The sequence below is a fragment of the Bombina bombina genome, chromosome 4 (assembly GCF_027579735.1).
Source record: "Bombina bombina isolate aBomBom1 chromosome 4, aBomBom1.pri, whole genome shotgun sequence".
Taxonomy (NCBI): domain Eukaryota; kingdom Metazoa; phylum Chordata; class Amphibia; order Anura; family Bombinatoridae; genus Bombina; species Bombina bombina.
The window spans coordinates 1,229,948,526-1,229,972,172 of NC_069502.1; the positions used below are offsets into that span (position 1 = coordinate 1,229,948,526).

General features: G+C 42.8%; 1 protein-coding gene across 1 annotated transcript in view; it reads left to right on the forward strand.

Annotated features, from left to right (window-relative positions):
* CUL9 (cullin 9) overlaps window positions 1-23,647 on the forward strand; it is a gene marked incomplete in the record, with an annotated part of 1,346,550 nt that overhangs the window by 695,738 nt on the left and 627,165 nt on the right. Inside the window, 2 exon segments of the mRNA XM_053712774.1 lie at window positions 15,731-15,864; window positions 18,967-19,194. Of these exon segments, the coding sequence (XP_053568749.1) occupies window positions 15,731-15,864; window positions 18,967-19,194 (362 nt within the window).

Sequence of the window (23,647 nt, forward strand, 5' to 3'; positions counted from 1 at the left end):
AAGCAGTTCGTGATTTGAAATAGGCTTGTTAAGGTCTTAAAGCTGGTCAGATGAGTGTGGGTAATTGTGCGCTGGAAACGTAGTCAGTCATGGACAGGGGTGTTGATTGTGTTAGCATGTCTGTATGTGTGATATACCTTTAAGGTATATCCCGCCTACCTTTTCTCCACCCTATATCAGGCACACCTGAACCATCATTCCTTGCCTGAAAATTGTTTTTTCTTTGCAGCTTATCTGATCGCATCCTACTGCTGTGATTCTACTTTTTGATAATATCTAACTTGCGTCAATTTCTTCTCTCTGAACAGGAGTAGTAAGTTAGGATATTTTGTTGTACACTTTACTTTCAAAGTTACTTTCTCATTCTACCGGAATTCTAATTTTTCTTCAAACCGAATCAAGGAGCACCGGATCTACTTGCAGCGTTCCGGAAGCCGCACTCACACTAACGCTGTATACCGGTCACAGAGGTAAAACCGCACTCTTCAAACTTAAGGTAATATTTAATCCATTTACAAAGGATCTGTTCTTACCTTGTCACTCTCTGGAAAACATCCGCATTACCTTGCTGAATCTACCGGTTACTACCATAGTCTGTCTGTGCTGTATATATTTTATGTATGAGTGTGTGAGTGCGTGAAGTCATTTCTGAGAATTGCTACAACAAGAATCAACCACTGATGCTTTCACAAAGTGTATCAAAATACATATTACCTCTATCATTATTCTGAACTGTTTGCTTTATGCTCCTTACTTATATTGCAACAATTGTTTCTACTCAAATATTCCTTGCTTCTGTTTGGCATCTACAAAGTTTTCTATCAGTAAAAGTCTCACCAATGATCTAACAGGTAGTTCAAATCATACTGCCTGTTTTATTCATTAAAAGAGCAACAAACCCTTAATTTAAGAACACTGCATAAGTTCCTGCATAAAACAGGACATCACAGTATGGAGATTATAGAGAGCGTAGTAGTAGTCGTGAAAAGATTGAAAGATGTCCTTCGTAGTTCTAAGAGTAGTTGAGGAGCTAGGGTGATGGATTTCGTATATGTTTGACTTTAATATTTTCTTTTTTAGTGCCCTGGCCAATAATTTGCCTGATCTGTTATTTTCATAATAGAACATACTTATTGTTTTTGTGCGTAAGGGGGTCAGTTGGGGATAGTTTATGGGCATGGTCTAGTCTAGCAAATGAGTCTGCCAAGTTCTTATAGGACTGTCTGTGTTCTTAAATGTTAATCAGTTCCCCTCAAAGCACACATTTGTATGCCTCCCATAAGGTGTATTTGCTGTTGACAGAATGCTGATTAAGAGTGAAATATTCAGCAAAGTTGTGTAACTGTGTCGTGGTTGTTGAATAGGGTTTCATCGAGTGGTCTGACCATGATGTGGGAGAAATATCACACCTATTAACTAGGGCTAGTGCCGCTTGATTCGAAAGTATTTAATCAAGACGGCTGCAGGATTTGTTGGGATGAGAGAAAAAGGTGTAGTCACGTGTGTCTTGGTGAATAAGACGCCAAGTTTCATACAGGTTAAGGTCTCTCATTCCTTTCCATAGAGTGTAATTTTTTTTGAGATTTTAATGTTGGGATTTGAGCTATCCTTAGAGGGGTGTAAGGGGATATTGAAATCTCCCGCAATAAAGGAGGGGCCTTTAGTAATGTCTGTAATTTTGTTAAGGGTGTTTTTAAAGAATGCAGTTTGGTTGGTGTTCGGGGCGTAGATATTTGTAAGTGTAATGGGTCTGCCGTAAAGTAAGCCTACCAGGCCTAAATATCTGCCTTCGGAGTCTTTTAGCAGATTGTATAAGTGTGAAAGGAATTGATTTATTGATGCTAACTCCGTCCCTTTTAGAGCTGTTTGAACTATGGTAGTGGGTGGTAAAAATCTTACCAAAATATTTGGGCTCTTTATTACGTCTAAAGTGTGTCTCCTGGAGAAACAAAATATCCACTTGCCTTCTGGATAGGTCTAGCAGGGCTTTCGATCGTTTCTTGGTTGAATTCAGACCTTTTGCATTTTGGGAAAGAAGGGTTAACGTCTGCACTGCTTTTTTGGGATCGCTAGCCATCAATGTTGCAGGGGAGGTAAAGAGATATCTGGCAATTAAGGAAGGGGGACCTTACTGTAATGCAGAGTATGTGTAAGAGTGAATGGTTTCCTGCAAATGAGAACAATACCTTTAACGTACATTTCAGTAATAAAAAGTCATGGTAAACAATAAAATATTAACGACAATACAAAACATGAAATTACCAACAATGTAAACAAAAGGAGAAAAAAACTCTCTTCCTATTATAGGGCATAAATGAGAGTAATTAGGGGGCATGACCACTACTAGCCCTGTAAAGTGTGGATCTAGTGGTATTTGTAGAGCAGAATACCCTGGACAATGGTATTTTTAAGACGGAAGGGGTAGTGGGGTAGAGGGAAGGCTGGAACAGGGAAGGGATGGGTGATTGGGAGAACGGGAGTTATTGTACGGAGGTGTAAGTACAGAGACCTGTAAAATGCAAAAGGGTTACAAACATATGGTACAGTTATTTGCCCAATCTGGCGGGGCGCTTTAATCAGTCTTCTTCTTTGTTTGTTCTTCTGGGAAGCGCAAGGGTCAGAAAGCTACGGCTACTTCTCTTTGGCTATGGAGTATTATTTGTTTGGCCTATTTGACTTCTGGACAGAAACCTCCTGAGAGAATCACTGCTCATTCCACGAGGGCTGTTTCTTCTTCCTGGGCATTTAAAAATAAAGCTTCTGTGGAACAGATTTGCAAGGCTGCAACTTGGTCCTCTTGCATACTTTTTCAAAGTTTTATAAATTTGATACTTTTGCCTCGGCTAAGGCTTCTTTTGGCAGAAGGGTTCTTCAAGCGGTGGTGTCTTCTGTTTAGGTCTACCTGTCTGGTGCCTCCCTTATCATCTGTGTCCTTGAGTATTGATTCCCACTAGTAATTGATGATTCCGTGGAATCACCATATCTTAGGAAAGAAAACATAATTTATGCTTACCTGATAAATTTATTTATTTTTGGATATGGTGAGTCCACGGCCCACCCTTTATTTAAGACCGTTATTTTTTTCTAAAACCTCAGGCACCTTTACACTTTTGTGTTATCATCTTTTCTCTTGTTAAGTGTATCCAGTCCACAGATCATCCATTACTAATGGGATATTCTCCTTCCCAACAGGAAGTTGCAAGAGTTCACCCACAGCAGAGCTGCTATATAGCTCCTCCTCTAACTGCCATATCCAGTCATTCTCTTGCAAGCTCTCAACATAGATGGAGGTAGTAAGAGGAAAGTGGTGTAAGATAGTTAGTTTTTTCTTCAATCAAAAGTTTGTTTTTAAATGGTACAGGAGTTGTACTATTTTATCTCAGGCAGCATTTAGAAGAAGAATCTGCCTGCGTATTTCTATGATCTTAGCAGAAGTAACTAAGATCCACTGCTGTTCTCACATATGTCTGAAGAGTGAGGTAACTTCAGAGGGGGAATGGCGTGCAGGTTATCCTGCTATAAGGTATGTGCAGTTATAAGTTTTTCTAGGGATGAAATTGCTAGAAAATGCTGCTGATACCGGATTAATGTAAGTTAAGCCTAAGACAGTGATTTAATAGCGACTAGTATCAGGCTTACTATCAGAGTTATATACTCTTATAAATTTGCAATATAAAACGTTTGCTGGCATGTTTAATCGTTTTTATATATGCTTTGGTGATAAAACTTGATTGGGGCCTAGTTTTTTTCCACATGGCTGGCTTAAATTTTGCTTAGAAACAGTTTCCTGAGGCTTTCCACTGTTGTAATATGAGTGGGAGGGGCCTATTTTAGCGCTTTTTTGCGCAGTTAAAATTACAAAATGAATCATCCAGCTTCCCTCAGCAGTCCCATGAATACTACAGGACATCTCTAAAGGGCTAAAAAGACTTCCAAAATCGTTTATAGGGAAGGTAAGCCACAGCAGTTTGTTGTGTCTGTTAAAAAACGTCTGTCGTTTTCTCCAACATAGGTGTGTCCGGTCCACGGCGTCATCCTTACTTGTGGGATATTCTCTTCCCCAACAGGAAATGGCAAAGAGCCCAGCAAAGCTGGTCATATGATCCCTCCTAGGCTCCGCCTACCCCAGTCATTCTCTTTGCCGTTGCACAGGCAACATCTCCACGGAGATGGCTAAGAGTTTTTTGGTGTTTAAATGTAGTTTTATTCTTCAATCAAGTGTTTGTTATTTTAAAATAGTGCTGGTATGTACTATTTACTCTGAAACAGAAAAGAGAAGAAGATTTCTGTTTGTGAGAGGAAGATGATTTTAGCAAACGTTACTAAAATCGATTGCTGTTTCCACACAGGACTGTTGAGATGAAGTAACTTCAGTTGGGGGAAGCAGTTGGCAGACTTTTCTGCCTGAGGTATGATGGCCACATTTCTAACACGACTTGGTAATGCTGGAAGGCTGTCATTTTCCCTATGGGGACCGGTAAGCCATTTTCTTAGATTAAGTATAAGAATAAAGGCTTTATAAGGGCTTAAAAAACTGGTAGACATTTTTCTGGGCTAAAACGATTACTTGCTAAGCATATTTGACAGATTATAGCGCTTTATAGTTATTATAATCTTGGGGATTGTTGTTAGAAAACGGCAGGCACTGTATGGACACCTTTTTCAGATGGGGGCCTTCTCTAGTCATAGGCAGAGCCTCATTTTCACGCCACTAATGCGCAGTTGTTTTTGGAAGGCAAGGCATGCAGATGCATGTGTGAGGAGCTAAGATCCACTGAAAAAGCTTATAGAAGGCGTCATTTGGTATCGTATTCCCCTCTGGGCTTGGTTGGGTCTCAGCAAAGCAGATTCCTGGGACTGTATAGGGGTTAAATGTAAAAACGGCTCCGGTTCCGTTATTTTAAGGGTTAAAGCTTTCAAATTTGGTGTGCAATACTTTTAAGGCTTTAAGACACTGTGGTGAAATTTTGGTGAATTTTGAACAATTGCTTCATACTTTTTCGCATATTCAGTAATAAAGTGTGTTCTGTTTAAAATTTAAAGCGACAGTAACGGTTTTATTTTAAAACGTTTTTTGTGCTTTGTTGACAAGTTTAAGCCTGTTTAACATGTCTGAACCATCAGATAAACGATGTTCTATATGTATGAAAGCCAATGTGTCTCCCCATTTAAATATATGTGATAATTGTGACATGGTGTCCAAACAAAGTAGGGACAATGATGCCACAGATAATAATAGTGCCCAAGATGATTCTTCAGATGAGGGGAGTAAGCATGGTACTGCATCACCCCGTTCTGTGTCTACACCAGTTTTGCCCACACAAGAGGCCCCTAGTACTTCTAGTGCGCCAATACTTATTACTATGCAACAATTAACGGCTGTTATGGATAATTCTATTGCAAATATTTTATCTAAAATGCCTACTTATCAAAGAAAGCGCGATTGCTCTGTTTTAAACACTGAAGAGCAAGAGGACGCTGATGATAACGCTTCTGACATACCCTCACACCAATCTGAAGGGGCAAGGAGGGAGGTTTTGTCTGAGGGAGAAATTTCAGATTCAGGGAAAATTTCTCAACAAGCTGAACCTGATGTTGTAACATTTAAATTTAAATTAGAACATCTCCGCGCACTGCTTAAGGAGGTATTATCTACTCTGGATGATTGTGACAATTTGGTCATTCCAGAGAAATTATGTAAGATGGATAAGTTCCTAGAGGTTCCGGTGCCCCCCGATGTTTTTCCTATACCCAAGCGGGTGGCGGATATAGTAAACAAGGAATGGGAAAGGCCCGGCATACCTTTTGTGCCTCCCCCTATATTTAAGAAATGATTTCCTATAGTCGACCCCAGAAAGGACTTATGGCAGACAGTCCCTAAGGTCGAGGGGGCGGTCTCTACTCTAAACAAACGCACTACCATTCCCATAGAAGATAGTTGTGCTTTTAAAGATCCTATGGATAAAAAATTAGAGGGTTTGCTTAAAAAAATGTTTGTTCAGCAAGGTTACCTTCTTCAACCAATTTCATGCATTGTTCCTGTCACTACGGCAGCGTGTTTCTGGTTCGAAGAACTAGAAAAGTCGCTCGATAAAGAATCTTCGTATGAGGAGATTATGGACAGAGTTCATGCACTTAAACTGGCTAACTCTTTTATTCTAGATGCCGCTTTGCAATTAGCGAGATTAGCGGCGAAAAATTCAGGGTTTGCTATCGTGGCGCGCAGAGCGCTCTGGCTGAAGTCTTGGTCAGCGGATGTGTCTTCCAAGACAAAATTACTTAACATCCCTTTCAAGGGCAAAACACTGTTTGGGCCTGATTTGAAAGAGATTATTTCAGACATCACCGGAGGAAAGGGCCACGCCCTTCCTCAGGATAGGTCTTTTAAGGCTAGAAATAAGCCTAATTTTCGTCCCTTTCGCAGAAACGGACCAGCCTCTACTTCTACATCCTCTAAGCAAGAGGGTAATACTTCTCAACCCAAACCAGCCTGGAGACCGATGCAAGGCTGGAACAAGGGTAAGCAGGCCAAGAAGCCTGCCACTGCTACCAAAACAGCATGAAGGGATGGCCCCCGATCCGGGACCGGATCTGGTTAGGGGCAGACTTTCTCTCTTTGCTCAGGCCTGGGCAAGAGATGTTCAGGATCCTTGGGCACTAGAAATAGTTTCTCAAGGTTATCTCCTGGAATTCAAGGAACTACCCCCAAGGGGAAGGTTCCACAGGTCTCAATTATCTTCAAACCAAATAAAAAGACAGGCATTCTTACATTGTGTAGAAGACCTGTTAAGGATGGGAGTAATTCATCCAGTTCCAATAAGAGAACAAGGGATGGGGTTTTACTCCAACCTGTTCATAGTTCCCAAAAAAGAGGGAACGTTCAGACCAATTCTAGATCTCAAGATCCTAAACAAATTTCTCAGGGTTCCATCGTTCAAAATGGAAACCATTCGAACGATCCTTCCTACCGTCCAGGAAGGTCAATTCATGACCACGGTGGATTTAAAGGATGCGTACCTCCATATTCCTATCCACAAGGAACATCATCAGTTCCTAAGGTTCGCTTTTCTGGACAAGCATTTCCAGTTTGTGGCACTTCCATTCGGGTTAGCCACTGCTCCGAGAATTTTCACAAAGGTACTAGGGTCCCTTCTGGCGGTTCTAAGACCAAGGGGCATTGCAGTAGTACCGTACTTGGACGACATCCTGATTCAAACGTCGTCTCTGTCAAAGGCAAAGGCTCATACGGACATCGTCCTAGCCTTTCTCAGATCTCACGGATGGAAAGTAAACATAGAAAAAAGTTCTCTTTCCCCGTCAACAAGAGTTCCCTTCTTGGGAACAATAATAGACTCCTTAGAAATGAGAATTTTTCTGACAGAGGTCAGAAAATCAAAACTTCTAAGCTCTTGTCAAGTTCTTCATTCTGCTCTTCGTCCTTCCATAGCGCAGTGCATGGAAGTAATAGGATTGATGGTTGCAGCAATGGACATAGTTCCTTTTGCACGAATTCATCTAAGACCATTACAACTGTGCATGCTCAGACAGTGGAATGGGGATTATACAGACTTGTCTCCGACGATTCAAGTAGATCAAAGGACCAGAGATTCACTCCGTTGGTGGCTAATCCTGGACAATCTGTCACAGGGAATGAGCTTCCGCAGACCAGAGTGGGTCATTGTCACGACCGACGCCAGTCTGGTGGGCTGGGGCGCGGTCTGGGAACCCCTGAGAGCTCAGGGTCTATGGTCTCGGGAAGAATCTCTTCTCCCGATAAACATTCTAGAACTGAGAGCGATATTCAATGCTCTCAAAGCTTGGCCTCATCTAGCAAAGGCCAAATTCATAAGGTTTCAATCAGACAACATGACGACAGTTGCTTATATCAACCATCAGGGGGGAACAAGGAGTTCCCTGGCGATGGAGGAAGTGACCAAGATAATTCAATGGGCGGAGGATCACTCCTGCCACTTGTCTGCAATCCACATCGCAGGAGTGGAAAATTGGGAAGCGGATTTTCTGAGTCGTCAGACATTCCATCCGGGGGAGTGGGAACTCCACCCGGAAATCTTTGCCCAAATAACTCAATTATGGGGCATTCCAGACATGGATCTGATGGCATCTCGCCAGAATTTCAAGGTTCCTTGTTACGGGTCCAGATCCAGGGATCCCAAGGCGACTCTAGTAGATGCACTAGTAGCACCTTGGACCTTCAACCTAGCTTATGTTTTCCCACCGTTTCCTCTCATTCCCAGGCTGGTAGCCAGGATCAACCAGGAGAGGGCTTCGGTGATCTTGATAGCTCCTGCGTGGCCACGCAGGACTTGGTATGCAGACCTGGTGAATATGTCATCGGCTCCACCATGGAAGCTACCTTTGAGACAGGACCTTCTTGTTCAAGGTCCATTCGAACATCCGAATCTGGTTTCTCTCCAACTGACTGCTTGGAGATTGAACGCTTGATTTTATCAAAGCGTGGGTTTTCAGATTCTGTAATAGATACTCTTATTCAGGCTAGAAAGCCTGTAACTAGAAAGATTTACCATAAGATATGGAAAAAATATATCTATTGGTGTGAATCTAAAGGATTCCCATGGAACAAGATAAAAATTCCTAGGATTTTATCCTTTCTACAAGAGGGTTTGGAGAAGGGATTATCTGCAAGTTCTCTGAAGGGACAGATTTCTGCGTTATCTGTTTTACTTCACAAAAGGCTGGCAGCTGTGCCAGACGTTCAGGCGTTTGTTCAGGCTCTGGTTAGAATCAAGCCTGTTTACAGACCTTTGACTCCTCCCTGGAGTCTCAATCTAGTTCTTTCAGTTCTTCAAGGGGTTCCGTTTGAACCCTTACATTCCGTAGATATTCAGTTATTATCTTGGAAAGTTTTGTTTTTGGTTGCAATTTCTTCTGCTAGAAGAGTTTCAGAGTTATCTGCTCTGCAGTGTTCTCCGCCCTATCTGGTGTTCCATGCAGATAAGGTGGTTTTGCGTACTAAGCCTGGTTTTCTTCCGAAAGTTGTTTCCAACAAGAATATTAACCAGGAGATAGTTGTACCTTCTTTGTGCCCGAATCCAGTTTCAAAGAAGGAACGTTTGTTACACAATTTGGACGTAGTCCGTGCTCTAAAATTCTATTTAGAGGCCACTAAAGATTTCAGACAAACTTCTTCTTTGTTTGTTGTTTATTCTGGTAAAAGGAGAGGTCAAAAAGTGACTTCTACCTCTCTTTCCTTTTGGCTTAAAAGCATTATCCGTTTGGCTTATGAGACTGCCGGACGGCAGCCTCCTGAAAGAATCACAGCTCACTCCACTAGGGCTGTGGCTTCCACATGGGCCTTCAAGAACGAGGCTTCTGTTGACCAGATATGTAAGGCAGCGACTTGGTCTTCACTGCACACTTTTGCCAAATTTTACAAATTTGATACTTTTGCTTCTTCAGAGGCTATTTTTGGGAGAAAGGTTTTGCAAGCCGTGGTGCCTTCCATTTAGGTGACCTGATTTGCTCCCTCCCTTCATCCGTGTCCTAAAGCTTTGGTATTGGTTCCCACAAGTAAGGATGACGCCGTGGACCGGACACACCTATGTTGGAGAAAACAGAATTTATGCTTACCTGATAAATTACTTTCTCCAACGGTGTGTCCGGTCCACGGCCCGCCCTGGTTTTTTTAATCAGGTCTGATGAATTATTTTCTCTAACTACAGTCACCACGGTATCATATGGTTTCTCCTATGCCTATTTCCTCCTGTACGTCAGTCGAATGACTGGGGTAGGCGGAGCCTAGGAGGGATCATATGACCAGCTTTGCTGGGCTCTTTGCCATTTCCTGTTGGGGAAGAGAATATCCCACAAGTAAGGATGACGCCGTGGACCGGACACACCGTTGGAGAAAGTAATTTATCAGGTAAGCATAAATTCTGTTTTTTTGATCCGTTTTTTGCATTAAGGGGTTAATCATCCATTTGCAAGTGGGTGCAATGCTCTGTTAACTTATTACATATACTGTAAAAATTTCGTTTGATTTACTGTCTTTTTTTCACTGTTTTTCAAATTTTGACAAAATTTGTTTCTCTTAAAGGCACAGTAACGGTTTTTATATTTGCTTGTTAACTTGATTTAAAGTGTTTTCCAAGCTTACTAGTCTCATTACTAGTCTGTACAAACATGTCTGACATAGATGAAGCTCCTTGTTCATTATGTTTAAAAGCCATGGTGGAACCCCATCTTAGAATGTGTACCAAATGTACTGATTTCATGTTAAGCAATAAAGATAATTTTTTGTCTTTAAAAAAATTATCACCAGAGGATTCTGTCGAGGGGGAAGTTATGCCGACTAACTCTCCCCACGTGTCAGACTCTTCGACTCCTGCTTCAGGGACTCACGCTCAAATGGCGCCAAGTACATCAAGGGCGCCCATAGCGTTTATTTTACAAGACATGGCGAAAGTTATGAATAATACTCTGGCAGCGGTATTAGTCAGACTACCGGAAATTAAAGGAAAGCAAGATAGCTCTGGGGGTAGATACAGAGCATACCGATGCGTTAAGAACCATGTCTGATACTGCCTCACAATATGCAGAAGCTGAGGGGAGCTTCAGTCTGTGGGTGATATTTTTGACTCAGGGAAGATTATTTAACCTGATTCCGATATTTCTACATTTAATATTTATGCTTGAGATCCTCCACTTGTTGCTCAGGGAGGTTTTAGCGGCTCTGAATGACTGTGTTACAATCACAGTGCCAGAGAAATTGTGTAGACTGAATAAATACTATGCAGTGCCGGTGTGTACTGATGTTTTTCCAATACCTAAAGAGGTTTACAGAAATTATTAATAAGGAATGGGATAGACCAGGTGTGCCGTTCTCTTCCCCTCCTATTTTTAGAAAAATGTTTCTAACAGATGCCACCACACGGGACTTATGGCAGACAGTTCCTAAGGTGGAGAGAAGAGTTTCTACTCTAGCTAAGCGTACCACTATCCCTGTCGAGGACAGTTGTGCTTTTTTAGATCCAATGGATAAAAAATTAGAGGGTTACCTTAGGAAAATGTTTATTCAACAAGGTTTTATCCTGCAGCCCCTTGCATGCATTGCTCCTGTCACTGCTGCTGCGGCGTTCTGTTTGGAGTCTCTGTATGAGGCTTTACAGGTAGAGACTCCATTGGATGAATATACTTGACAAGCTTAGAGCACTTAAGCTAGCCAATTCCTTTGTTTCTGATGCCTTTGTTCATTTGACTAAACTAACGGCTAAGAATTCTGTTTTTACTATACTGGCGCGCAGAGCGCTATGGCTTATATCATGGTCAGCTGTCGTGACTTTAATAAATAAGCTACTTAACTTCCCTTCAAGGGGCAGACCCTATTAGAGCCTGGTTTGAAGGAGATTATTGCTAATATCACTGGAGGAAAAGGTCATGCCCTTCCTCAGGACAGGTCCAAATCAAGGGCCAAAACTTCGAAACTTCAAGGCAGGTGTGGCATCAACTTCCTCTAAGGCAAATCAAGAGGGAACTTTTGCTCAGTCCATGACGGTCTGGAGACAACCGGACCTGGAACAAAGATAAGCAGGCCAAGGAGCCTGCTGCTGCCTCCAAGACAGCATGAAGGAACGGTCCCCTATCTGGTAACGGATCCTGTAGGGGGCAGACTTTCATTCTTCACCCAGGCGTGGGCAAGAGATGCCCAGGATCCCTGGGCATTGGAAATTATATCCCAGAGATATCTTCTGGATTTCAAAGCTTCCCCTCCAAAAAAGGGGAGATTTCACCTTTCACAATTATCTGCAAACCAGATAAAGAAAGAGGCATTCTTACAGTGTGTACGAGACCCATCCAGTTCCAAGAGAAGAACAGGGACAGAGTTTTTCTCAAATCTGTTTGTGGTTCCCAAGGAGAGGGAACCTTCAGACCTATTTTGGATCTAAAGATCTTAAACAAATTCCTCAGAATTCCATCATTTAAGATGGAAACTATTCGTACCATCTTAACTATGATCCAGGAGAGTCAATAGAGGACTGTAATGGATTTGAAGGATGCTTATCCTCACATAACGATGCATAAGGATCACCATTGTTTTTCAGGTTTGCCTTTCTAGACAGGCATTACCAGTTTGTTGCTCTTTCCTTTGGGTTAACTACAGCCCCAAGAATCTTTATGGAGGTTCTGGGGTCGCTTTGGCGGTCCTTAGGCCGCGGAGCATAGAAGTGGCCCCTTATTTAGGCGTCGAACATCCAAATTGCCAAGTCTCATATGGACGTAGTACTGGCATTTCAGAGATCGCAGGGGTGGAAAGTGAACAAGGAAAGAGTTCTCTATCCCCAATCTCAAGGGTTTCCTTCCTAGGGACTCTGATAGATTCTGTAGAAATGAAAATTTACCTGACGGAGTTCAGGTTGTCAAAGTTTCTAAATTACTGCCGTGTTCTTCATTCCATCCGCGCCCTTCGGTGGCTCGGTACATGAATGTAATCGGCTTAATGGTAGCGGCAAGGGACATAGTACCGTTTGCACGCCTACATTTCAGACCGCTGCAACTATGCATGCTCAGTCAATGGAACGGGGATTACACAGATTTGTCCCCCTCTTAAATCTGGACCAAGAGGCCAGAGATTCTCTTCTCTGGTGGCTATCTCTGGTCCACCTGTCCAAGGGTATGACCTTCCGCAGGTCAGATGGGACAGTTGTTACAACAGATGCCAGCCTTTTAGGTTGGGATACAGTCTGGAACTCCCTGAAGACTCAGGGATAGTGGACTCAGGAGAAGACCCTCCTTCTAATAAATATTCTGAAACTGGGAGCGATATTCCATGCTCTTCAGGCTTGGCCTCAGTTAGCAACTCTGAGGTACATCAGATTCCGTCGGACAATATCACGACTGTGGCTTACATCAACCATCAAGGGGGAACAGAAGTTCCCTAGCGATGTTAGAAGTCTTAAAATAATTCACTGGACAGAGACTCTCTCTTGTCTATCAGCTCTCCATATCCCAGGTGTTGAGAACTGGGAGGCGGATTTTCTAAGTCGTCAGACTTTTCACCCGGGGAAGTGGGAATTCCCTCCGGAGGTCTTTGCACAAGATCAAGCAGGAGAGTGCTTTGGTGTTTTTAACAGCGCCTGCGTGGCCACGCAGGACCTGGTATGCAGATCTGGTGGACATGTCATTCTTTCCATCATGGTCTCTGCTTCTGATACAGGACCCTCTACATCAGGGTCCTTTCAACCATCTAAATTAAACTTCTCTGAGATGGACTGCCTGGAGACTGAACGCTTGATGTTATCAAAGCATGGCTTCTCCGAGTCAGTCATTGATACCTTAATACAGGCATGAAAGCCTGTCACTAGGAAAATTTAACATAGATATAGCATAAATATCTTATTGATATGAATCCAAGGGTTACTCATGGAGTAAAGTCAGGATTCCCAGGATACTATCTTTTCTCCAAGATGAATTTGAGAAAAGGGTTGTCAGCTAGTTCCTTAAAAGGACAGATTCCTACTCTGTCTATTCTTTTGCACAAGCGTCTGGCAGATACTCCAGACGTTCAGGCATTTTGTCAGGCTTTGGTTAGAACCAAGCCTGTGTTTAAACCTGTTGCTCCGCCATGGAGCTTAAACCTGATTATTAAGGTTCTTCAAGGAGTTCCGTTTGAACCTCTTCATTCCATAGATACCAAACTTGGAAAGTTCCTTTTTGATAGATATTTCCTTGGCTCGTAGAGTCTCCGAGTTATCTGCTTTACAATGTGATTCTCCTTATCTGGTCCTCCGTACGGATAAGGTAGTCCTGCGTATCAAACCTGGGTTTTTTACCTAAGGTGGTATCTAACAAGAATATCACTCAAGAGAGTGTTGTTCCATTCTTGTATCCTAATCCTTCTTCAAACAAGGAACGTCTATTACACAATTTGGACGTGGTTCGTGCTTTAAAGTTTTACTTACAAGCTACTTCAGATTTTCATCAAACATTTTCTTTGTTTGTTGTCTACTCTGGACAGAGGAGAGGTCAAAAGACTTCAGCAACCTCTCTTTCTTTTTGGTTAAAAGCATAATTTGTTTAGCTTATGAGACTGCTGGACAGCAGCCTCCTGAAAGGATTACAGCTCATTCTACTAGAGCTGTGGCTTTCACTTGGGCCTTTTTAAAATGAGGCTTCTGTTGAACAGATTTACAAGACGGCGTCTTGGTCTGCGCTTCATACTTTGCTTCTTCGGAGGCTATTTTTGGGAGAAAGGTTTTTTTTTTTTGTTCAGGCAGTGGTTCCTTCCGTTTAAGTACCTGCCTTGTCCCTCCCTTCATCCGTGTACTTTAGCTTTGGTATTGGTATCCCATAAGTAATGGATGATCCGTGGACTGGATACACTTAACAAGAGAAAACATAATTTATGCTTACCTGATAAATTTATTTCTCTTGTAGTGTATCCAGTCCACGGCTCGCCCTGTCATTTTAAGGCAGGTAATTTTTTTCATTTAAACTACAGTCACCACTGCACCCTATGGTTTTTCCTTTCTCTGCATGTTTTCGGTCGAATGACTGGATATGGCAGTTAGGGGAGGAGCTATATAGCAGCTCTGCTGTGGGTGAACTCTTGCAACTTCCTGTTGGGAAGGAGAATATCCCATAAGTAATGGATGATCCGTGGACTGGATACACTACAAGAGAAATAAATTTATCAGGTAAGCATAAATTATGTTTTTCCATTTTGGAGATTATGGGTAAGGGAAGTGAGATATATAGCAGCTTTGCTGTAGTGCACTCTGCCTTCTTCTGCTGGCCAGGAGTGATATTCCCACTAGTAATTGATGATTCCGTGGACTCACCATATCCGGAAATAAATTTATCAGGTAAGCATAAATTATGATTTTCACTGGGTTGGAAGAGAGTCTTGGTAGAAGGTATCTGCCTCTTGGAGGGCAAGCCTTTAAACCTATCCTGTATCCCTGGGAGACCATGTCCACTGCCCAAGGGTCTGAAACGTCGCAGATCAAAGCACCCTGAAAGAAGGATAGTCTGCCCCCTACGAGATCCAATCCGGATCAGGGGCCGCCCCTTCATGCAGACTTATTGTCAGAGGAAGGCTTTTTGGACTGCTTTTTCTTGTTCCAATGCTGATTAGGCTTTCATAAACTCTTGGGCTGATCAGACTTGGAAGGGGCCGAGAATTTTTTTTCCCTTGAAGTTACTTAATTAACGAGAATTAGACTGATGACCCTTTGAACTAGCCTTCTTATCCTGAGGAAGGAAGGCACCCTTTCTTCCTTTCACCGTGGAGATAATGGAATCAAGACCAGGTCTGAATAAGGACTTACCCTTAAAGGGTAAAGAAAGAAGTCTCGACTTAGAGACCATGTTAGCTGACCAGGAGGTTTACATGGACACAGCATTAATCCCAGTCCTATCTTAAAGGGAAGCTACCCATTAAAGGACTTTAAAATCAATTTTCTTTAGAGCACCATCTTTGCCACATCCATGTTACAGAGGTAAAGAATGACTAGGGGAGTGGGAGTACACTTAAGCTGTGGCTGGTATGTCTTTGCCTCCTCCTGGTTGCCAGGTGGTGAATTTTCCAACAATAATGAATGGAATTGTAGACTCTGCATGCCATTGCAGAGTATAATATATACTTGCTACTTGTATATACTGAGTAATTGAACATGATTGCCCATACACTGAGGATTATGTACATAAGATACTACTGACAGTCTCACTGGGCGCTGTTTTTGTGTGTCTGCAGGTTAAACAGAGCTCTTTCACATGAGCAGGAGTTTGCAGAACGTTTCCTGACAGATGAAGAGGCAGCTCAGGCCCTTGGCCGCACGTGCTGGGAGGCTCTAATTGCCCCTCTAGTGCAGAGTATAACATCACAAGGTATTTCTCTACCCAACCAATATTATGTTGTCTTGTTTTACCTAGTAATGTCTGTTTAACCTCTCACTATACGTTCTGCATAATGACCATCTATACCTCACTACACGCCCTGCAGTGTGACCCTCTATACCTCACTACACGCCCTGCAGTGTGACCCTCTATACCTCTCTACACGCCCTGCAGTGTGACCCTCTATACCTCACTACACGCCCTGCAGTGTGACCCTCTATACCTCACTACACGCCCTGCAGTGTGACCCTCTATACCTCACTACACGCCCTGCAGTGTGACCCTCTATACCTCACTACACGCCCTGCAGTGTGACCCTCTATACCTCACTACACGCCCTGCAGTGTGACCCTCTATACCTCACTACACGCCCTGCAGTGTGACCCTCTATACCTCACTACACGCCCTGCAGTGTGACACTCTATACCTCACTACACGCCCTGCAGTGTGACCCTCTATACCTCACTACACGCCCTGCAGTGTGACTCTCTATACCTCATTACACGCCCTGCAGTGTGACCCTCTATACCTCGCTACACACCCTGCAGTGTGACCCTCTATACCTCTCTACACGCCCTGCAGTGTGACCCTCTATACCTCTCTACACGCCCTGCAATGTGACCCTCTATACCTCACTTCTATACCTCACTACACACCCTGCAGTGTGACCCTCTATACCTCACTACACGCCCTGCAGTGTGACCCTCTATACCTCACTACACGCCCTGCAGTGTGATCCTCTATACCTCACTACACGCCCTGCAGTGTGACCCTCTATACCTCACTACACGCCCTGCAGTGTGACCCTCTATACCTCACTACACGCCTTGCAGTGTGACCCTCTATACCTCACTACACGCCCTGCAGTGTGACCCTCTATACCTCACTACACGCCCTGCAGTGTGACCCTCTATACCTCACTACACGCCCTGCAGTGTGACCCTCTATACCTCACTACACGCCCTGCAGTGTGACCCTCTATACCTCACTACACGCCCTGCAGTGTGACCCTCTATACCTCGCTACACGCCCTGCAGTGTGACCCTCTATACCTCTCTACACGCCCTGCAGTGTGACCCTCTATACCTCACTTCTATACCTCACTACACACCCTGCAGTGTGACCCTCTATACCTCACTACACGCCCTGCAGTGTGACCCTCTATACCTCACTACACGCCCTGCAGTGTGACCCTCTATACCTCACTACACGCCCTGCAGTGTGACCCTCTATACCTCACTACACGCCCTGCAGTGTGACCCTCTATACCTCACTACACGCCCTGCAGTGTGACCCTCTATACCTCACTACACGCCCTGCAGTGTGACCCTCTATACCTCACTACACGCCCTGCAGTGTGACTCTCTATACCTCATTACACGCCCTGCAGTGTGACCCTCTATACCTCGCTACACACCCTGCAGTGTGACCCTCTATACCTCTCTACACGCCCTGCAGTGTGACCCTCTATACCTCTCTACACGCCCTGCAGTGTGACCCTCTATACCTCACTTCTATACCTCACTACACACCCTGCAGTGTGACCCTCTATACCTCACTACACGCCCTGCAGTGTGACCCTCTATACCTCACTACACGCCCTGCAGTGTGATCCTCTATACCTCACTACACGCCCTGCAGTGTGACCCTCTATACCTCACTACACGCCCTGCAGTGTGACCCTCTATACCTCACTACACGCCCTGCAGTGTGACCCTCTATACCTCACTACACGCCCTGCAGTGTGACCCTCTATACCTCACTACACGCCCTGCAGTGTGACCCTCTATACCTCACTACACGCCCTGCAGTGTGACCCTCTATACCTCACTACACGCCCTGCAGTGTGACTCTCTATACCTCATTACACGCCCTGCAGTGTGACCCTCTATACCTCGCTACACGCCCTGCAGTGTGACCCTCTATACCTCTCTACACGCCCTGCAGTGTGACCCTCTATACCTCACTTCTATACCTCACTACACACCCTGCAGTGTGACCCTCTATACCTCACTACACGCCCTGCAGTGTGACCCTCTATACCTCACTACACGCCCTGCAGTGTGACCCTCTATACCTCACTACACGCCCTGCAGTGTGACCCTCTATACCTCACTACACGCCCTGCAGTGTGACCCTCTATACCTCACTACACGCCCTGCAGTGTGACCCTCTATACCTCACTACACGCCCTGCAGTGTGACCCTCTAAACCTCACTACACGCCCTGCAGTGTGACCCTCTATACCTCACTACACGCCCTGCACTGTGACCCTCTATACCTCACTACACGCCCTGCACTGTGACCCTCTATACCTCACTACACGCCCTGCAGTGTGACCCTCTATACCTCACTACACGCCCTGCACTGTGACCCTCTATACCTCACTACACGCCCTGCACTGTGACCCTCTATTCCTCACTACACGCCCTGCACTGTGACCCTCTATTCCTCACTACACGCCCCTATATACAAGCTCGTCATGGGCAATCCTTTGGCACCCTCTTGTGTCAGAGGATGACCATTTTAATTTTTAACCCCTTCTGGTCTGATCCCAAAGTAATTGTACATTTGCGCTTTAAAGCTTAAAGGGACATAAAACATCTTGAGATCTGTTTATAACCTAAAAGGGCTAATTAATTAAAAATAGTTTGCATAATTTTTTTTAAATAAAAATTGCTGGCAAGTGTTTTAAAATAATTTTCAAAAATAAGTAAAATTAATTACATAGCTAAGCTGCCTGGAGCAGCCAACTCCACCCCGATATCAGTGTTTAGACACAGGCATTGCATTTCAACTGAGTTCACAGCTTCTAGGCATGCTCCAGCAGAAACTCACTGTGCATTTTTGCATTCTACCAAAGCCACAATAGATATAGATACAGCCATAGAAGGAAATGTGTGTGTGTGGGGGGGGGGGGGAGTTAGAGCTTTACAATTCAGAAACTAAAAAGAAAGGGTTAATAGAGAGGCACTGCAGTATAAATTTGCAGGTAAAGTAATTAAAGTACATATATTATTTTGTCTCTTTCCCAACTTGTTTTATGTCCCTTTAATAATGGGGGATATGTTTTTGTACTTTCTCTTGATTTAGATAACAGAGGAGTGAGTCCCCTCAGTTGGCTGTTCACAAGATACCTGGAGAATGCTCAGGTTTTTAGTTGCCGCAAATCAGGATCCTCGGTTTTCAACTCTCGTGTGCGCAGACTTACTCATCTCCTCGTCCATGTGGATACCAGCCTCCCTGAGACAGAAGCTCTCAAGCCCCTGAGCAAAACTAGTGAGAAAAGTCGTGGGGGAAAAGTATCGGGAGAGAAAACAGGTGAATATGAACCAAGGTGATTAGGTTGAGAGAATAATAAACTTTTTAGCTGGGAGGTGGCTGCAGCAATATGTAGAGGATGGTATTGAAACTTAGAGACGACGTACTCTGTTTGGTCTACCCTTTGATGTGGGAGATTGTCCTAGGACTTGGAATACGAGTTCTTATCATCTACTTGCCCTAGTACATTGTACCTTTAATGTTTTCCCAAACGCATGTACAGCAAATTGCACCTTTTAGTTTTATTCTATAACATAATATAGAGAGCGAACATAAGAAGAGGGCCTTTTTGTATAGAGCTAGATAAAATAAAGATGACTTCATTATCATTAGTTATATTTTTTGGGTCAAGTTGACACTAGTGTTTCAGTTGTTTAACTGGTGGCTACTCGTGTTCATTTAGGATGTTCTTTTGTCTTTACAATCTTCTCTGGGATAACAAGTCTTATCCTGGCTCTATGTGAATTTATGTTGGCAGCGATGGTGTGGTCAAGTCTCCTGTGATATTTCTACGTACCCCAAGCACACACAAGGCTGTGTAGCCACTGGTGCTGACTATGTAGCTGCCACTAGTGTAAGGATTTATTGAACAATACAAATCTCTTGGTTCCCATTGGTTATGGCTTCCTGACATGCACTGTGTTTGCCATTCACCTGCTGCACAATGTCACTTGGTATCGGCTATTACTTCTTATAACCTCCCTTTATTATGGTTCTGTCCTGCTGGAGCAGATGGATGGCTTACCCTCCCATCCAAACGATAGTGACCAAATGCCAACCGTAAAGCCTTTTCCTGTATGTCTGAAACCTGCAAATATTAAACAAGTTGTCGTGTGTTACAAGAAGTAGGTAAGTCAAGGAGTGAAGATGGAAAATGAAGGTATGTGGTAATAGAGAGAAAGAAAGAGAGGAAAGTCCAAACAAAGGCACTCACAGGTCTTATTTAAAGGGACACTGAACCAAATTTTTTCTTTTGTAATTCAGAAAGAGCATGCAATTTTAAGCAACTTTCTAATTTACTCCTATTATCAATTTTTCTTCATTCTCTTGCTATCATTATTTGAAAAAGAAGGCATCTAAGCTTTTTCTTTCATGTAATTAGCAAGAGTCCATGAGCTAGTGACTTATGGGATATACATTCCTACCAGGAGGGGAAAAGTTTCCCAAACCTCAAAATGCCTATAAATACACCCCTCACCACACCCACAAATCAGTTTTACAAACTTTGCCTCCCATGGAGGTGGTGAAGTAAGTTTGTGCTAGATTCTACGTTGATATGCGCTTCGCAGCAGGCTGGAGCCCGGTTTTCCTCTCAGTGTGCAGTGAATGTCAGAGGGATGTGAAGAGAGTATTGCCTATTTGAATTCAATGATCTCCTTCTACGGGGTCTATTTCATAGGTTCTCTGCTATCGGTCGTAGAGATTCATCTCTTACCTCCCTTTTCAGATCGACGATATACTCTTATATATACCATTACCTCTACTGATTCTCGTTTCAGTACTGGTTTGGCTTTCTACTACATGTAGATGAGTGTCCTGGGGTAAGTAAGTCTTATTTTGTGACACTCTAAGCTATGGTTGGGCACTTTTTTTATAAAGTTCTAAATATATGTGTTTAAACATTTATTTGCCTTGATTCAGGATGTTCAACGTTCCTTATTTCAGACAGTCAGTTTCATATTTGAGATAATGCATATGAATAAACCAATTTTTTCTTACCTTAAAATTTGACTTTTTTCCTGTGGGTTGTTAGGCTCGCGGGGGCTGAAAATGCTTCATTTTATTGCGTCATTCTTGGCGCTGACTTTTTTGGCGCAAAAATTTTCTGTCTCATTTCTGGCGTCTGGCCGGAAGTTGCAACATTTTTTTTTGACGTTTTTGCGCCAAAAGTGTCGGCGTTACCGGATGTGGCGTCATTTTTGGCGCCAAATAATGTGGGCGTCTTTTTTGGCGCTAAAAAATATGGGCGTCATTATTGTCTCCACATTATTTAAGTCTCATTGTTTATTTGCTTCTGGTTGCTAGAAGCTTGTTCATTGGCATTTTTTTCCCATTCCTGAAACTGTCATTTAAGGAATTTGATAATTTTGCTTTATATGTTGTTTTTTCTATTACATATTGCAAGATGTCTCAGATTGACCCTGAGTCAGAAGCTACTTCTGGAAAATCGCTGCCTGATGCTGGATCTACCAAAGTTAAGTGTATTTGTTGTAAACTTGTGGTAACTGTTTCTCCGGCTGTTGTTTGTGATGAATGTCATGACAAACTTTCTAATGCAGATAATATTTCCTTTAGTAATGTTCCATTACCTGTTGCTATTCCATCAACATCTAATATTCAGGGTGTTCCTGTTAACATAAGAGATTTTGTTTCTAAATCTATTAAGAAGGCTATGTCTGTTATTCCTCCTTCCAGTAAACGTAAAAGGTCTTTTAAAACTTCTCATGTTTCAGATGACTTTTTAAACGAACATCATCATTCTGATTCTGTTTCTGATACTGATTTTTCTGGTTCAGAAGGTTCTGTTTCAGAGATTGATACTGATAAATCTTCTTATTTATTTAAAATGGAATTTATTCGTTCTTTACTTAAAGAAGTCTTAATTGCATTAGAAATAGAGGAGTCTGGTCCTCTTGATACTAAATCTAAACGTTTGAATACGGTTTTTAAACCCCCTGTAGTTATTCCGTAGGTTTTTCCCGTCCCTGATGCTATTTCTGAAGTAATTTCCAGGGAATGGAATAATCTGGGTAATTCATTTACTCCTTCTAAACGGTTTAAGCAATTATATCCTGTGCCATATGACAGATTAGAATTTTGGGACAAAATCCCTAAGGTTGATGGGGCTATCTCTACTCTTGCTAAACATACTACTATTCCTACGGCAGATAGTACTTCCTTTAAGGATCCTTTAGATAGGAAAATTGAATCCTTTCTAAGAAAAGCTTACTTATGTTCAGGTAATCTTCTTAGACCTGCTATATCTTTGGCGGATGTTGCTGCAGCTTCAACTTTCTGGTTAGAAGCTTTAGCTCAACAAGTAACAGATCATAATACTCATAGCATTGTTAATCTTCTTCAACATGCTAATAACTTTATTTGTGATGCCATCTTTGATATCATTAGGGTTGATGTCAGGTATATGTCTTTAGCTATTTTAGCTAGAAGAGCTTTATGGCTTAAAACTTGGAATGCTGATATGTCTTCTAAGTCAACTTTGCTTTCCCTTTCTTTCCAGGGTAATAAATTGTTTGGTTCACAGTTGGATTCTATTATTTCAACTGTTACTGGGGGGAAAGGAACTTTTTTACCACAGGATAAAAAATCTAAAGGTAAATTTAGGTCCGCTAATCGTTTACGTTCCTTTCGTCATAATAAGGAACGAAAGCCTGATCCTTCCCCTACAGGAACAGTATCAGTTTGGAAACCATCTCCAGTCTGGAATAAATCCAAGCCCTTTAGAAAGCCAAAGCCAGCTCCCAAGTCCACATGAAGGTGCGGCCCTCATTCCAGCCCAGCTGGTAGGGGGCAGATTACGTTTTTTCAAAGAAATTTGGATCAATTCGATTCAAAATCTTTGGATTCAGAACATTGTTTCTCAAGGGTACAGAATAGGCTTCAAGATTAGGCCTCCTGCAAGAAGATTTTTTCTTTCCCGTGTCCCAATAAATCCAGTGAAGGCTCAAGCATTTCTGAAATGTGTTTCAGATCTAGAGTTAGCTGGAGTAATTGTGCTTGTTCCAGTTCTGGAACAGGGGCTGGGGTTTTACTCAAATCTCTTCATTGTACCAAAGAAGGAGAATTCCTTCAGACCAGTTCTGGATTTAAAAATATTGAATCGTTATGTAAGGATACCAACATTCAAAATGGTAACTATGAGGACTATTCTGCCTTTTGTTCAGCAAGGGCATTATATGTCCACAATAGATTTACAAGATGCATATCTGCATATTCCGATTCATCCAGATCACTATCAGTTTCTGAGATTCTCTTTCCTAGACAAGCATTACCAGTTTGTGGCTCTGCCGTTTGGCCTAGCAACAGCTCCAAGGATTTTTTCAAAGGTTCTCGGTGCCCTTCTATCTGTAATCAGAGAACAGGGTATTGTGGTATTTCCTTATTTGGACGATATCTTGGTACTTGCTCAGTCTTCACTTTTAGCAGAATCTCATACGAATCAACTTGTATCGTCTCTTCGAGAACATGGGTGGAGGATCAATTTACCAAAGAGTTCGTTGATTCCTCAGACAAAGGTAACCTTTTTAGGTTTCCAGATAGATTCAGTGTCCATGACTCTGTCGCTGACGGACAAGACACGTCTGAAATTGGTTTCAGCTTGTCGAAACCTTCAGTCTCAATCATTCCCTTCGGTAGCCTTATGCATGGAAATTCTAGGTCTTATGACTGCTGCATCGGACGTGATCCCCTTTGCTCGTTTTCACATGCGACCTCT